Source organism: Bufo bufo, chromosome 4 (assembly GCF_905171765.1).
Source record: "Bufo bufo chromosome 4, aBufBuf1.1, whole genome shotgun sequence".
Taxonomy (NCBI): Eukaryota; Metazoa; Chordata; class Amphibia; order Anura; family Bufonidae; genus Bufo; species Bufo bufo.
The window spans coordinates 15,600,655-15,616,118 of NC_053392.1; the positions used below are offsets into that span (position 1 = coordinate 15,600,655).

At 55.8% G+C, this 15,464-nt stretch overlaps 1 protein-coding gene across 6 annotated transcripts in view; it reads right to left on the reverse strand.

Annotated features, from left to right (window-relative positions):
* CAD (carbamoyl-phosphate synthetase 2, aspartate transcarbamylase, and dihydroorotase) overlaps positions 1–11,268 on the reverse strand; it is a 28,817-nt gene extending 17,549 nt beyond the window's left edge. For all 6 annotated transcript variants that reach the window (XM_040426894.1, XM_040426893.1, XM_040426891.1 and 3 more), the window contains exons 1-11: positions 11,135–11,268; positions 7,174–7,313; positions 6,503–6,632; positions 6,282–6,424; positions 6,068–6,209; positions 2,322–2,493; positions 1,699–1,884; positions 1,419–1,531; positions 1,189–1,337; positions 982–1,113; positions 675–908 (exon numbers count right to left, since the gene is read on the reverse strand). In XM_040426894.1, coding sequence (XP_040282828.1) covers positions 675–908; positions 982–1,113; positions 1,189–1,337; positions 1,419–1,531; positions 1,699–1,884; positions 2,322–2,493; positions 6,068–6,209; positions 6,282–6,424; positions 6,503–6,632; positions 7,174–7,313; positions 11,135–11,225 — 1,632 coding nt within the window. In that variant the 5' untranslated portion in view covers positions 11,226–11,268. The remainder of the gene's footprint in view (positions 1–674; positions 909–981; positions 1,114–1,188; positions 1,338–1,418; positions 1,532–1,698; positions 1,885–2,321; positions 2,494–6,067; positions 6,210–6,281; positions 6,425–6,502; positions 6,633–7,173; positions 7,314–11,134) is intronic.
* Positions 11,269–15,464: the final 4,196 nt, after the last annotated feature.

Below are 15,464 nucleotides of genomic sequence, written 5' to 3' on the forward strand. Positions count from 1 at the left end.
GATGTAGTACAGGGCAGTAGTCTTATATAGAGCAGTGTTATCTCATGCTGGTTCAGTGTCTGCACAGAGCGGTAGGAGATGTAGTACAGGGCAGTAGTCTTATATAGAGCAGTGTTATCTCATGCTGGTTCAGTGTCTGCACAGAGCGGTAGGAGATGTAGTACAGGGCAGTAGTCTTATATAGTGCAGTGTTATCTCATGCTGGTTCAGTGTCTGCACAGAGCGGTGGGAGATGTAGTACAGGGCAGTAGTCTCATATAGAGCAGTGTTATCTCATGCTGGTTCAGTGTCTGCACAGAGCGGTAGGAGATGTAGTACAGGGCAGTAGTCTTATATAGAGCAGTGTTATCTCATGCTGGTTCAGTGTCTGCACAGAGCGGTAGGAGATGTAGTACAGGGCAGTAGTCTTATATAGTGCAGTGTTATCTCATGCTGGTTCAGTGTCTGCACAGAGCGGTAGGAGATGTAGTACAGGGCAGTAGTCTTATATAGTGCAGTGTTATCTCATGCTGGTTCAGTGTCTGCACAGAGCGGTAGGAGATGTAGTACAGGGCAGTAGTCTTATATAGTGCAGTGTTATCTCATGCTGGTTCAGGGTCTGCACAGAGCGGTAGGAGATGTAGTACAGGGCAGTAGTCTCCTAGTTCACCTCAGATGACACAAGGGCCACTTACCTGTTCTAGAGAGAAGGCGGCTTCACTCGGAGCGACGTGCTCACCAATCTCCTCCATCTTCTCCACAAACACCTTCCGGTCCTCGGTCATTTCTATGGAGCTGACAGGGGTCCCGAGCACCCGTACGTTGTACTTCTCCAGTACGCCGCGCTTGGTCAGCTCCACGCCGCAGTTCAGAGCCGTCTGACCACCAAACGTTAGCAGGACGCCGTCTGGCCGCTCATTCTTAATCACCTGCAGAGGAGATCGTGAGACTGAGAACATAGAGGACGGTACCGGTACCGGCACCGCCGCCCGCCAGACCTACCTGAGTCACGTAGTCCGCTGTGATGGGCAGGAAGTAGACCTTGTCGGCCAGCCCCTTGGAGGTCTGCACTGTGGCAATGTTGGGGTTAATGAGCACGGTCTGAATTTTCTCCTCCTTCAAAGCTTTAATGGCCTAAATGAAGAAAAGGATTGTGGGAAATGTCCCGAGCAGCAGGCCACCCTCCCCGCAGCCACGGAGAGGACCTACCTGAGAGCCCGAGTAGTCAAACTCTCCGGCCTGGCCGATGGACAGCCCCCCGGAGCCCAGGATGAGCACCTTCCGGGGGCGGCCGCTCTGCAGGTCAGTCACGTCCGGGGAGTCCTTGTAGGTCAGGACATGATCGAGACGTTCCTTCACTGAGGAGAGACCAGATGGATGTGGCACAGAGCGCAACCGGCACAGGTCACATGACCTCTCCTCCAAGAACCGCCACCTACCTGTGCGCAGCTCCGTCTTCCCAGCTTTCATGTCACGTACGGTGTCCAGGAAGACATCGAAGAGACAGACGAGGTCCATGGGGCCGGCGCGGTGCTCCGGGTGGAACTGCACGCTGGAGGAGGAAGGAATGTCAGGAAAGAGGCAAATCTGAGGACGGCGGGACCCCCCCCATGACAAACGCCCCCCATGTGACCTCCCCATGACAAACCCCCCCCCCCCATGTGACCTCCCCATAACAAACCCCCTCCATGTGACCTCTCCATGACAAGTCCCGCTCACCTGAAAAACGGCTTGGAGTTATGAATGATTCCCTCGTTGGTGTGGTCATTGGCGTTGGTGAAGAGCGGAGACCACCCGTCTGGGAGAGTGTGGGGGTCCACAGCGTAGCCATGGTTCTGGGAAGTGATGAAGCAGCGCTGGGATGCCGCGTGGATACACGGCTGGTTGTGACCGCGATTTCCGTATCTAGAGAGACAGCAGAAGAATAAGAGGAAGAGGAACCCCCCCAAGGACAGAGACAGAAGCGCAGTGATGGTCAGGCCCGAGATCAGAGGCGCCATAGCTGCCAGCCCAGTGATGGCCGGGCCCGAGATCAGGGGCACCACAGCTGCCAGCCCAGTGATGGCCGGGCCCGAGATCAAGGGCACCACAGCTGCCAGCCCAGTGATGGCCGGGCCCGAGATCAGGGGCACCACAGCTGCCAGCCCAGTGATGGGCGGGCCCGAGATCAGGGGCGCCACAGCTGCCAGCCCAGTGATGGGCGGGCCCGAGATCAGGGGCGCCACAGCTGCCAGCCCAGTGATGGCCGGGCCTGAGATTAGGGGCACCACACCTTCCAGCCCAGTGATGGCGGGGCTCGAGATCACAATGAGAACTGGCACACAGACCATGGCTTGACTTACTTCATCTTGAAGGTCTTGGCGCCGATCACCAGGGAGAGGATCTGGTGCCCCAGGCAGATTCCAAACAGGGGTTTTGGGTTCTCGCCCTCCATGTAGCGGTGGATGTGGCGCACGGACTGCTGACAGTACACGGGGTCCCCGGGGCCATTACTGAGGAAGAGGCCGTCATACTCTAGAGGAGAATGAAGAACAGCACTGGGTGTGAAGGGCCGGCACGGGCACGGTGCCCTCAAGGCACATAGACTACTACAGAGGGTAAGAATAGCTCACAGGTGCCCCCTGCTGGCTCAATGCTGAACTGTGGGAGATGCAGAGGCTCCACTATACTGCCACCCACATGGAGGTGATCCCCTCGTCACCACCAGCGGAGGAGGAGCGCGCCAGGCGGCACAATATCTGAGGAAGGTCACGATGAAAAAACATTAGGATGTGCTCCTCCCCCGCACCCTGGCAGGATGGCTGCAATTCAGGGCAGAGGTAATGCCCCAAGTGCCAGGAAGAGGGAGAACCTGGCACCGATCCCGGCTCTAATACTGCAACCTTGGCACAGGAACCACCTGACGTGGAGGGCACCGGATCAGTAGGGACTGGGCTGGTGTGTGCATATGTATACACGCCCGGCTGGATGCCAGCCACAGACCGCGTATGACCAGTACATGTAGGAGGGAGTGCATATGTATACACGCCCGGCCTGACCCCAGCTGCAGTGTGTGAGTGGTACATACGAGTGTGCATATGTATACACGCCCGGCCTGACCACATACGAGTGTGCATATGTATACACGCCCGGCCTGACCCAAGCTGCAGTGTGCGAGTGGTACATACGAGTGTGCATATGTATACACGCCCAGCCTGACCCCAGCTGCAGTGTGCGAGTGGTACATACGAGTGTGCATATGTATACACGCCCCGGCCTGACCCCAGCTGCAGTGTGCGAGTGGTACATACGAGTGTGCATATGTATACACGCCCGGCCTGACAAGCTGCAGTGTGCGAGTGGTACATACGAGTGTGCATATGTATACACGCCCGGCCTGACAAGCTGCAGTGTGCGAGTGGTACATACGAGTGTGCATATGTATACACGCCCCGGCCTGACCCCAGCTGCAGTGTGCGAGTGGTACATACGAGTGTGCATATGTATACACGCCCGGCCTGACCCCAGCTGCAGTGTGAGTGGTACATACGAGTGTGCATATGTATACACGCCCAGCCTGACCCCAGCTGCAGTGGGAGTGGTACATACGAGTGTGCATATGTATACACGCCCGGCCTGACCCAAGCTGCAGTGTGCGAGTGGTACATACAAGTGTGCATATGTATACACGCCCGGCCTGACCACATACGAGTGTGTGCATATGTATACACGCCCGGCCTGACCCAAGCTGCAGTGTGTGAGTGGTACATACGAGTGTGCATATGTATACACGCCCGGCCTGACCCCAGCTGCAGTGTGCGAGTGGTACATACGAGTGTGCATATGTATACACGCCCGGCCTGACCCAAGCTGCAGTGTGCGAGTGGTACATACAAGTGTGCATATGTATACACGCCCGGCCTGACCACATACGAGTGTGTGCATATGTATACACGCCCGGCCTGACCCAAGCTGCAGTGTGTGAGTGGTACATACGAGTGTGCATATGTATACACGCCCGGCCTGACCCCAGCTGCAGTGTGCGAGTGGTACATACGAGTGTGCATATGTATACACGCCCGGCCTGACCACAGCTGCAGTGTGTGAGTGGTACATACGAGTGTGCACATGTATACACGCCCGGCCTGACCACAGCTGCAGTGTGTGAGTGGTACATACGAGTGTGCATATGTATACACGCCCGGCCTGACCCCAGCTGCAGTGTGCGAGTGGTACATACGAGTGTGTGCATATGTATACACGCCCGGCCTGACCACATACGAGTGTGTGCATATGTATACACGCCCGGCCTGACCACATACGAGTGTGTGCATATGTATACACGCCCGGCCTGACCCAAGCTGCAGTGTGAGAGTGGTACATACGAGTGTGCATATGTATACACGCCCAGCCTGACCCCAGCTGCAGTGGGAGTGGTACATACGAGTGTGCATATGTATACACGCCCCGGCCTGACCCCAGCTGCAGTGTGCGAGTGGTACATACGAGTGTGCATATGTATACACGCCCAGCCTGACCCCAGCTGCAGTGGGAGTGGTACATACGAGTGTGCATATGTATACACGCCCAGCCTGACCCCAGCTGCAGTGGGAGTGGTACATACGAGTGTGCATATGTATACACGCCCGGCCTGACCCAAGCTGCAGTGTGTGAGTGGTACATACGAGTGTGTGCATATGTATACACGCCCGGCCTGACCCAAGCTGCAGTGTGTGAGTGGTACATACGAGTGTGTGCATATGTATACACGCCCGGCCTGACCCAAGCTGCAGTGTGAGAGTGGTACATACGAGTGTGCATATGTATACACGCCCGGCCTGACCCAAGCTGCAGTGTGAGAGTGGTACATACGAGTGTGCATATGTATACACGCCCGGCCTGACCACAGCTGCAGTGTGTGAGTGGTACATACGAGTGTGCACATGTATACACGCCCGGCCTGACCCAAGCTGCAGTGTGCGAGTGGTACATACGAGTGTGTGCATATGTATACACGCCCGGCCTGACCACATACGAGTGTGTGCATATGTATACACGCCCGGCCTGACCACATACGAGTGTGTGCATATGTATACACGCCCGGCCTGACCCAAGCTGCAGTGTGAGAGTGGTACATACGAGTGTGCATATGTATACACGCCCAGCCTGACCCCAGCTGCAGTGGGAGTGGTACATACGAGTGTGTGCATATGTATACACGCCCGGCCTGACCCCAGCTGCAGTGGGAGTGGTACATACGAGTGTGTGCATATGTATACACGCCTGGCCTGACCCCAGCTGCAGTGTGCGAGTGGTACATACGAGTGTGCATATGTATACACGCCCGGCCTGACCACAGCTGCAGTGTGTGAGTGGTACATACGAGTGTGCACATGTATACACGCCCGGCCTGACCCAAGCTGCAGTGTGTGAGTGGTACATACGAGTGTGTGCATATGTATACACGCCCGGCCTGACCCAAGCTGCAGTGTGCGAGTGGTACATACGAGTGTGCATATGTATACACGCCCGGCCTGACCCAAGCTGCAGTGTGTGAGTGGTACATACGAGTGTGTGCATATGTATACACGCCCGGCCTGACCCAAGCTGCAGTGTGTGAGTGGTACATACGAGTGTGTGCATATGTATACACGCCCGGCCTGACCCAAGCTGCAGTGTGTGAGTGGTACATACGAGTGTGTGCATATGTATACACGCCCGGCCTGACCCAAGCTGCAGTGTGTGAGTGGTACATACGAGTGTGTGCATATGTATACACGCCCGGCCTGACCCAAGCTGCAGTGTGAGAGTGGTACATACGAGTGTGCATATGTATACACGCCCGGCCTGACCACATACGAGTGTGCATATGTATACACGCCCGGCCTGACCACATACGAGTGTGCATATGTATACACGCCCGGCCTGATCCCAGCCACAGACAGTACGTGTACACATGCCTGCGTGATCCCCATGCAGCGCATGAGCAGTCCGTGTATATGTATGCGCATATGTATACAGTCCCAGCATGACCCCAGCCGCTGTGTATCACACTGCTATGTGTGTGCATATGTTTACACGCCTAGCGCGCACGTATACCAGTTGTTACCTGCGCTGTCGATTGGCGAGTCCCAGGGCAGCACGGTCACCTCGGCCCCCCTCTGGCACAGGCAGCGGATCTGGTTGTACTTCAGGCCGCAGTCCAGAGCTGCGATCTTCACGTCACCTCCGGGGTTGAACACGCGAGGCTCCTGCAGCGACACGGCAGTGAGGACACGCCATCCTGCAGCCACAGGAGACGCAGCCCTGACCCCACCACTCACCTTCAGGGACACCTCCTGCACCAGGTTCCTCTTCCCGGGGTCGTCATACGGCACCTGCTTCTCATCCGTGCCCTGTACCACCAGTTTGCCCAGCATGGTGCCCTTCTCCCGGATCTTCTTGGTGAGGGCCCGGGTGTCCACGCCTGTAGAGAGAGGGTCGTTACATGGGCGAGGGGCACAACATCCCAGCCTGGTGTCATTCCTCCTCCGGACCCTCGTACCTTGCAGTCCCGGGATCCCCTGCTCTGAAAGCCATTGGTCCAGTGATTTGGCGCAGCTCCAGTGACTGGGGTTCTCCGAACATTCCCCCACGATGAGGCCGGCAGCGTGGATCCGGCCGGACTCGAACCACTGCGGGCGGCGGAGAGTTATTACCTATCACATGTGCTGGGCGACAACTGACAACACGAGCAGAGACCGGAGCCCCCTCCATGATCAGCACAAGGACGGCGGGAGCAAGAGGAACTCCGCGTCTCAAGGCCAAGAAGAAGAATTCCAGATAACACCAGGGAAACTGCACCAAACCCCCCACACGACCCCGACGGGGTGGAGCCAAGGTCCCACCGACACGACCCCCGACAGGGGGTGGAGCCAAGGTCCTACCGACACGACCACTGACAGGGGGTGGAGCTAAGGTCCTACCGACACGACCACTGACAGGGGGTGGAGCTAAGGTCCTACCGACACGACCACTGACAGGGGGTGGAGCCAAGGTCCCAGTGACGCGACCCCGATAGAAGAGATGACACCCTTACATCCCTCTGACTCAATCCTGATAGCAGTAAGAGCCCACCCCCCAACATGAACTGGATAATGCCAAGCAGTAGGGGGTCCCAGAGCACCATGGCCGCGGTGGACCGAGGACTTCCCGGTTCAGGCGGCCACATCTCACCTTACTAAGTCCAAACTCATCCAGCTCATCCTGCGGGACGCCGTAGTTACCAACCAGCGGGTAGGTGAGGACGAGGATCTGAGACTTGTAGGAGGGGTCCGTCAGGGCCTCGGGGTATCCCACCATGCCCGTCTGGAAGACTGCGGAGAGAGGGACAGACGTCAGGTCACCTGCATCACCTCAACCCCCAGCGAGGACGGCCCATGACCTGAGGGGGGGGGGGAACGGCTACTTCTTGCCCCCCCCCCTCTTCTCCTCCTCACACACCTCATGTCCCCCCCCCCTCTTCTCCTCCTCACACACATCATGTCCCCCCCTCTTCTCCTCCTCACACACATCATGTCCCCCCCTCTCTTCTCCTCCTCACACACATCATGTCCCCCCCTCTCTTCTCCTCCTCACACACATCATGTCCCCCCCTCTTCTCCTCCTCACACACATCATGTCCCCCCCCCTCTTCTCCTCCTCACACACCTCATGTCCCCCCCTCTTCTCCTCCTCACACACATCATGTCCCCCCCTCTTCTCCTCCTCACACACATCATGTCCCCCCCTCTTCTCCTCCTCACACACATCATGTCCCCCCCTCTCTTCTCCTCCTCACACACATCATGTCCCCCCCTCTCTTCTCCTCCTCACACACATCATGTCCCCCCCTCTTCTCCTCCTCACACACATCATGTCCCCCCCTCTTCTCCTCCTCACACACATCATGTCCCCCCCTCTCTTCTCCTCCTCACACACATCATGTCCCCCCCTCTCTTCTCCTCCTCACACACATCATGTCCCCCCCTCTCTTCTCCTCCTCACACACATCATGTCCCCCCCTCTCTTCTCCTCCTCACACACATCATGTCCCCCCCTCTCTTCTCCTCCTCACACACATCATGTCCCCCCCTCTCTTCTCCTCCTCACACACATCATGTCCCCCCCTCTCTTCTCCTCCTCACACACATCATGTCCCCCCCTCTCTTCTCCTCCTCACACACATCATGTCCCCCCCTCTCTTCTCCTCCTCACACACATCATGTCCCCCCCTCTCTTCTCCTCCTCACACACATCATGTCCCCCCCTCTCTTCTCCTCCTCACACACATCATGTCCCCCCCCCTCTTCTCCTCCTCACACACATCATGTCCCCCCCTCTCTTCTCCTCCTCACACACATCATGTCCCCCCCTCTCTTCTCCTCCTCACACACATCATGTCCCCCCCCTCTCTTCTCCTCCTCACACACATCATGTCCCCCCCCCTCTTCTCCTCCTCACACACATCATGTCCCCCCCTCTCTTCTCCTCCTCACACACATCATGTCCCCCCCTCTCTTCTCCTCCTCACACACATCATGTCCCCCCCTCTCTTCTCCTCCTCACACACATCATGTCCCCCCCTCTCTTCTCCTCCTCACACACATCATGTCCCCCCCTCTCTTCTCCTCCTCACACACATCATGTCCCCCCCTCTCTTCTCCTCCTCACACACATCATGTCCCCCCCTCTCTTCTCCTCCTCACACACATCATGTCCCCCCCCCTCTTCTCCTCCTCACACACATCATGTCCCCCCCTCTCTTCTCCTCCTCACACACATCATGTCCCCCCCTCTCTTCTCCTCCTCACACACATCATGTCCCCCCCTCTCTTCTCCTCCTCACACACATCATGTCCCCCCCTCTCTTCTCCTCCTCCTCACACACATCATGTCCCCCCCTCTCTTCTCCTCCTCCTCACACACATCATGTCCCCCCCTCTCTTCTCCTCCTCCTCACACACATCATGTCCCCCCCTCTCTTCTCCTCCTCCTCACACACATCATGTCCCCCCCTCTCTTCTCCTCCTCACACACATCATGTCCCCCCCTCTCTTCTCCTCCTCACACACATCATGTCCCCCCCTCTCTTCTCCTCCTCACACACATCATGTCCCCCCCTCTCTTCTCCTCCTCACACACATCATGTCCCCCCCTCTCTTCTCCTCCTCACACACATCATGTCCCCCCTCTCTTCTCCTCCTCACACACATCATGTCCCCCCCTCTCTTCTCCTCCTCACACACATCATGTCCCCCCCTCTCTTCTCCTCCTCACACACATCATGTCCCCCCCTCTTCTCCTCCTCACACACATCATGTCCCCCCCTCTTCTCCTCCTCACACACATCATGTCCCCCCCTCTTCTCCTCCTCACACACATCATGTCCCCCCCTCTTCTCCTCCTCACACACATCATGTCCCCCCCTCTTCTCCTCCTCACACACATCATGTCCCCCCCTCTTCTCCTCCTCACACACATCATGTCCCCCCCCCTTCCCCTCCTCACACACATCATGTCCCCCCCTCTTCTCCTCCTCACACACATCATGTCCCCCCCTCTTCTCCTCCTCACACACATCATGTCCCCCCCTCTTCTCCTCCTCACACACATCATGTCCCCCCCTCTTCTCCTCCTCACACACATCATGTCCCCCCCTCTTCTCCTCCTCACACACATCATGTCCCCCCCTCTTCTCCTCCTCACACACATCATGTCCCCCCCTCTTCTCCTCCTCACACACATCATGTCCCCCCCTCTTCTCCTCCTCACACACATCATGTCCCCCCCTCTTCTCCTCCTCACACACATCATGTCCCCCCCTCTTCTCCTCCTCACACACATCATGTCCCCCCCTCTTCTCCTCCTCACACACATCATGTCCCCCCCTCTTCTCCTCCTCACACACATCATGTCCCCCCCTCTTCTCCTCCTCACACACATCATGTCCCCCCCTCTTCTCCTCCTCACACACATCATGTCCCCCCCTCTTCTCCTCCTCACACACATCATGTCCCCCCCTCTTCTCCTCCTCACACACATCATGTCCCCCCCTCTTCTCCTCCTCACACACATCATGTCCCCCCCTCTTCTCCTCCTCACACACATCATGTCCCCCCCTCTTCTCCTCCTCACACACATCATGTCCCCCCCTCTTCTCCTCCTCACACACATCATGTCCCCCCCCTCTTCTCCTCACACACATCATGTCTCCCCCCCTCTTCTCCTCCTCACACATCATGTCTCCCCCCCTCTTCTCCTCCTCACACACATCATGTCCCCCCCCTCTTCTCCTCCTCACACACACACATAGTGCCCCCCTCTTCTCCTCCTCACACACACACATAGTGCCCCCCTCTTCTCCTCCTCACACACACACATAGTGCCCCCCTCTTCTCCTCCTCACACACACACATAGTGCCCCCCTCTTCTCCTCCTCACACACACACATAGTGCCCCCCTCTTCTCCTCCTCACACACATCATGTCCCCCCCTCTTCTCCTCCTCACACACATCATGTCCCCCCCTCTTCTCCTCCTCACACACATCATGTCCCCCCCTCTTCTCCTCCTCACACACATCATGTCCCCCCCTCTTCTCCTCACACACATCATGTCTCCCCCCCTCTTCTCCTCCTCACACACATCATGTCCCCCCCTCTTCTCCTCCTCACACACATAGTGCCCCCCTCTTCTCCTCCTCACACACATCATGTCCCCCCCTCTTCTCCTCCTCACACACATCATGTCCCCCCCTCTTCTCCTCCTCACACACATCATGTCCCCCCCTCTTCTCCTCCTCACACACATCATGTCTCCCCCCCTCTTCTCCTCCTCACACACATCATGTCCCCCCCCTCTTCTCCTCCTCACACACATCATGTCCCCCCCCTCTTCTCCTCCTCACACACATCATGTCCCCCCCTCTTCTCCTCCTCACACACATCATGTCCCCCCCTCTTCTCCTCCTCACACACATCATGTCCCCCCCTCTTCTCCTCACACACATCATGTCCCCCCCTCTTCTCCTCCTCACACACATCGTGCCCCCCCCCTCTTCTCCTCACACACATCATGTCCCCCCCTCTTCTCCTCCTCACACACATCGTGCCCCCCTCTTCTCCTCCTCACACACATAGTGCCCCCCTCACACTCACCCACTTCCCCGGACACCGGGACCTCGGCCCCGAACATGCGCCCGGTGAAGCGGGTTCCATCCTCCAGGAGCAGCTCTGCCTGCACCGCCATGTGAAAGACGACTCAGCCAGGCAGGCCTGATACCGGGACACGTGTTCTCAGAGAGGGAGGGGCCAGCGGGGGGGGGCTGCCCATCTACAAAGGGGGAGGAGCTCTAAACGCTATGGAAATAAGCAGGGTACCAGTGAGGACTGCGAGATGTGGGCGGAGTCAGATCGGGGGCGGAGACAAACAGTTTATTAAAGCGCAGAGATAAGAAGGGAAAGCCAATGGGCGGCAATAAGAAGTAAGAAGACCACGCCCAGGGTCGTTACATAGACACGCCCATAAATTGATTTGGCTGGCTGAGGAAGATGCTTTTCTGGTTCCCAGGTATGCGGCCGCCTGCGGAATATTCTGTGTGACGTCCCTGTCCTCCCCCCAGGCAGTGTAATGGACTCTTCCACCATTATCTCGCTGGACTGCTGATCGGCTCAAACGGAGGGGACGAATGCAAAGTGCAGCGGCCGAGCAGGGCAGCCAATCAGAGCGCGGCTTACATGTGTAAAGAGCAGGTTACAAGATGATAGCTGCGCTCTGATTGGCTGAGACGCCCGTCACAGACTCCCCGCTCTCTCGGCCAGAATCCTGGTAGACAGAGCTGTATAGAGGTCCGTGGCCCCAATATTTACCCTGTAGCGCGGTGTCTGTATGTGAGGGGTAATGGAGGAGACCCTCACATAGGGGCAAGAGATGGCGGAATGTGCCCCCGGTATAGCCTGACACCGGGGAGGGGATTACAGGGGTCTCTGTCCTGAGGGGACCCTGCTCCGGGGAGAACTGTGTAATAGGGGCCACTACGGCAGACTGCTGAGGGTGCCAGAACACAGATCACACTCTATGGGGATGATGGGGTTAATAGAGACCGCTCCGGTGGTCCATGGGGATGATGGGGTTAATAGAGACCGCTCCGGTGGTCCATGGGGATGATGGGGTTAATGGAGACAGCACTGGTGGTCCATGGGGATGATGGGGTTAATAGAGACAGCTCTGGTGGTCCACGGTGATGATGGGGTTAATAGAGACAGCACTGGTGGTCCACGGGGATGATGGAGTTAATGGAGACCGCTCCAGTGGTCCATGGTGATGATGGGGTTAATAGAGACAGCTCTGGTGGTCCACGGTGATGATGGGGTTAATAGGGACCGCACTGGTGGTCCACAGTGATGATGGGGTTAATAGAGGCAGCTCTGGTGATCCACAGTGATGATGGGGTTAATAGAGGCAGCTCTGGTGGTCCATGGTGATGATGGGGTTAATAGGGACCGCACTGGTGGTCCACAGTGATGATGGGGTTAATAGAGGCTGCTCTGGTGGTCCACGGTGATGATGGGGTTAATAGAGGCCGCTCTGGTGGTCCACGGTGATGATGGGGTTAATAGAGGCCGCTCTGGTGGTCCACGGTGATGATGGGGTTAATAGAGGCAGCTCTGGTGGTCCATGGGGATGATGGGGTTAATAGGGACAGCACTGGTGGTCCACGGTGGTGATGGGGTTAATAGAGGCCGCACTGGTGGTCCACGGTGGTGATGGGGTTAATAGAGGCCGCTCTGGTGGTCCCCGGTGATGATGGGGTTAATAGAGGCAGCTCTGGTGGTCCCCGGTGATGATGGGGTTAATAGAGGCAGCTCTGGTGGTCCCCGGTGATGATGGGGTTAATAGAGGCAGCTCTGGTGGTCCCCGGTGATGATGGGGTTAAGGCTACTTTCACACTTGCGCTGTGAGGACCCGGCAGGCGGTTCCGTCACCAGAACTTCCTAACTAACGGACATCATTTGTAGACGGATCTGTCTGACAAATGCATTGAAATACCCGGATCCGTCTCTCCGTTGTCATCCGGAAAACGGATCCGGTATTTATTATTTTCACATTTTTAAAGGTCTGCGCGTGTGCAGACCGGATCCGTCAGTGCGGCGATTTCAATGGAAATGAAGGCATTCTGGCAAGTGTCCAGGAGACGATACCGCAGCGTGAGCTGATGCGTCCTGAGCGGACCGCTCTCCGTCCGGAAGGCATAGAGCCCCTGTGACGCTGGTGTGACGGTGCCCTGATGGAGACGGTCCTAGAGTCTGTCCGCACAATGTATGAGCGCGCCGTACTACCGTCATAGTGACCCCGACAAGCGTCTTCTCATCCCCCTGAGCCAGAACAAGAGAGACCCTCTATTCAAGGTACATAGCAGACATGACATCACAGAAGGGGTGGTCTTTAACCTCTTCAGGACACAGGGCGTACCTGTGATCGGAAGCCGGTGCCTGCCTAAATCATTGAGCAGGCACCTCAGGCTAAATGCACGGGGGGGGGTCCCGTGACCCCCCATGTCGGCGATTGCCGCAAACCGCAGGTCAATTCAGACCCTGCGGTTTGCGGCTTTTACCTATTGCGGTGGCGGCGGTGCCATCGGGTCCCCATGCGGCTGTAGGGGGACCCGATGGCATGGAAGGCAGCTCGATGTCTAAGTGAAGAGCCTGTGAGATCCAGCCCCCTGGATCTCACAGGCCCCGGAAGCTGTATGAGTAATACACACAGTATTACTCATACAGCCAATGCATTCCAATACAGAAGTATTGGAATGCATTGTAAAAGGGATTAGACCCCAAAAGTTCAAGTCCCAAAGTGGGACAAAAAAGAAAGTAAAAAAAAAGTTGAAAAAATACAGTTTTCCCCCCCAAAAATTAAAAGTTTCAAGTAAAAATAAACCAAAACATCATTTCCCCCAAATAAAGTAAAAAAAAATTGGTAAAACATAGGGGGAAAAAAAAAAGTTCACATATTAGGTATCGCCGCATCCGTATCGACCGGCTCTATAAACATATCACATGACCTAACCCCTCAGATGAACACCGTAAAAAATAAAAGCTGTGCTAAATAAAAAAAAAATAGTCGCCTTACATCACAAAAAGTACAACAGCAAGCGATCAAAAAGGCGTTTGCCCACCAGAATCTTTTCTACAAAGTCCCTTTTAGAGACCCTCGGGATATTAATATTCATGCACCAGTGGTCTCTTGAGACCTACAATCCCTATAGGGGTCCCTAACTGATAATAAAATATTTATCTTTATTGGTTATTTTTTTAATAAAGTTTTATATTTGCAATAACACACTCAAAAAAAAAGAATAACATTTAAAATTGTCAGTGTCCAGTGGTCTATGGGATAATGTCCGTTGGGGTAGTGTACTTGTTTTCACACTCGTTTGGTGAGGGCCCCCTTGTTTAGTATTGGGTAGTGTTCACACTGGTTGTGGGTTGGCTGGTTATTGGCATGTGTTTGCATACGGAGTGCTGGTAGAGGTATCGCTCCTGCTGAGATTCGCTACTTTTTGGCCCTTATACTTAAGGTAACCATACAGCTACAATGTTACTGTCCTTTTAGTGATTGTAGCTATTTCTTCTCTGCTGCAGGGTTACCTCTGTATCCCTATTCACTCTTTGCTGCTGTTTCCCTAGCTCTCTCCCTATACCGCGGCTGTACTAGGTCCTCTATTCCTCTTCATAGAGGTCTCTGTGGCGCTGTGAGTATCTGTTTCCCTAGCTCTCTCCCTATACCGCGGCTGTACTAGGTCCTCTATTCCTCTTCATAGAGGTCTCTGTGGCGCTGTGAGTATCTGTTTCCCTAGCTCTCTCCCTATACCGCGGCTGTACTAGGTCCTCTATTCCTCTTCATAGAGGTCTCTGTGGCGCTGTGAGTATCTGTTTCCCTAGCTCTCTCCCTATACCGCGGCTGTACTAGGTCCTCTATTCCTCTTCATAGAGGTCTCTGTGGCGCTGTGAGTATCTGTTTCCCTAGCTCTCTCCCTATACCGCGGCTGTACTAGGTCCTCTATTCCTCTTCATAGAGGTCTCTGTGGCGCTGTGAGTATCTGTTTCCCTAGCTCTCTCCCTATACCGCGGCTGTACTAGGTCCTCTATTCCTCTTCATAGAGGTCTCTGTGGCGCTGTGAGTATCTGTTTCCCTAGCTCTCTCCCTATCCCGCGGCTGTACTAGGTCCTCTATTCCTCTTCATAGAGGTCTCTGTGGCGCTGTGAGTATCTGTTTCCCTAGCTCTCTCCCTATACCGCGGCTGTACTAGGTCCTCTATTCCTCTTCATAGAGGTCTCTGTGGCGCTGTGAGTATCTGTTTCCCTAGCTCTCTCCCTATACCGCGGCTGTACTAGGTCCTCTATTCCTCTTCATAGAGGTCTCTGTGGCGCTGTGAGTATCTGTTTCCCTAGCTCTCTCCCTATACCGCGGCTGTACTAGGTCCTCTAT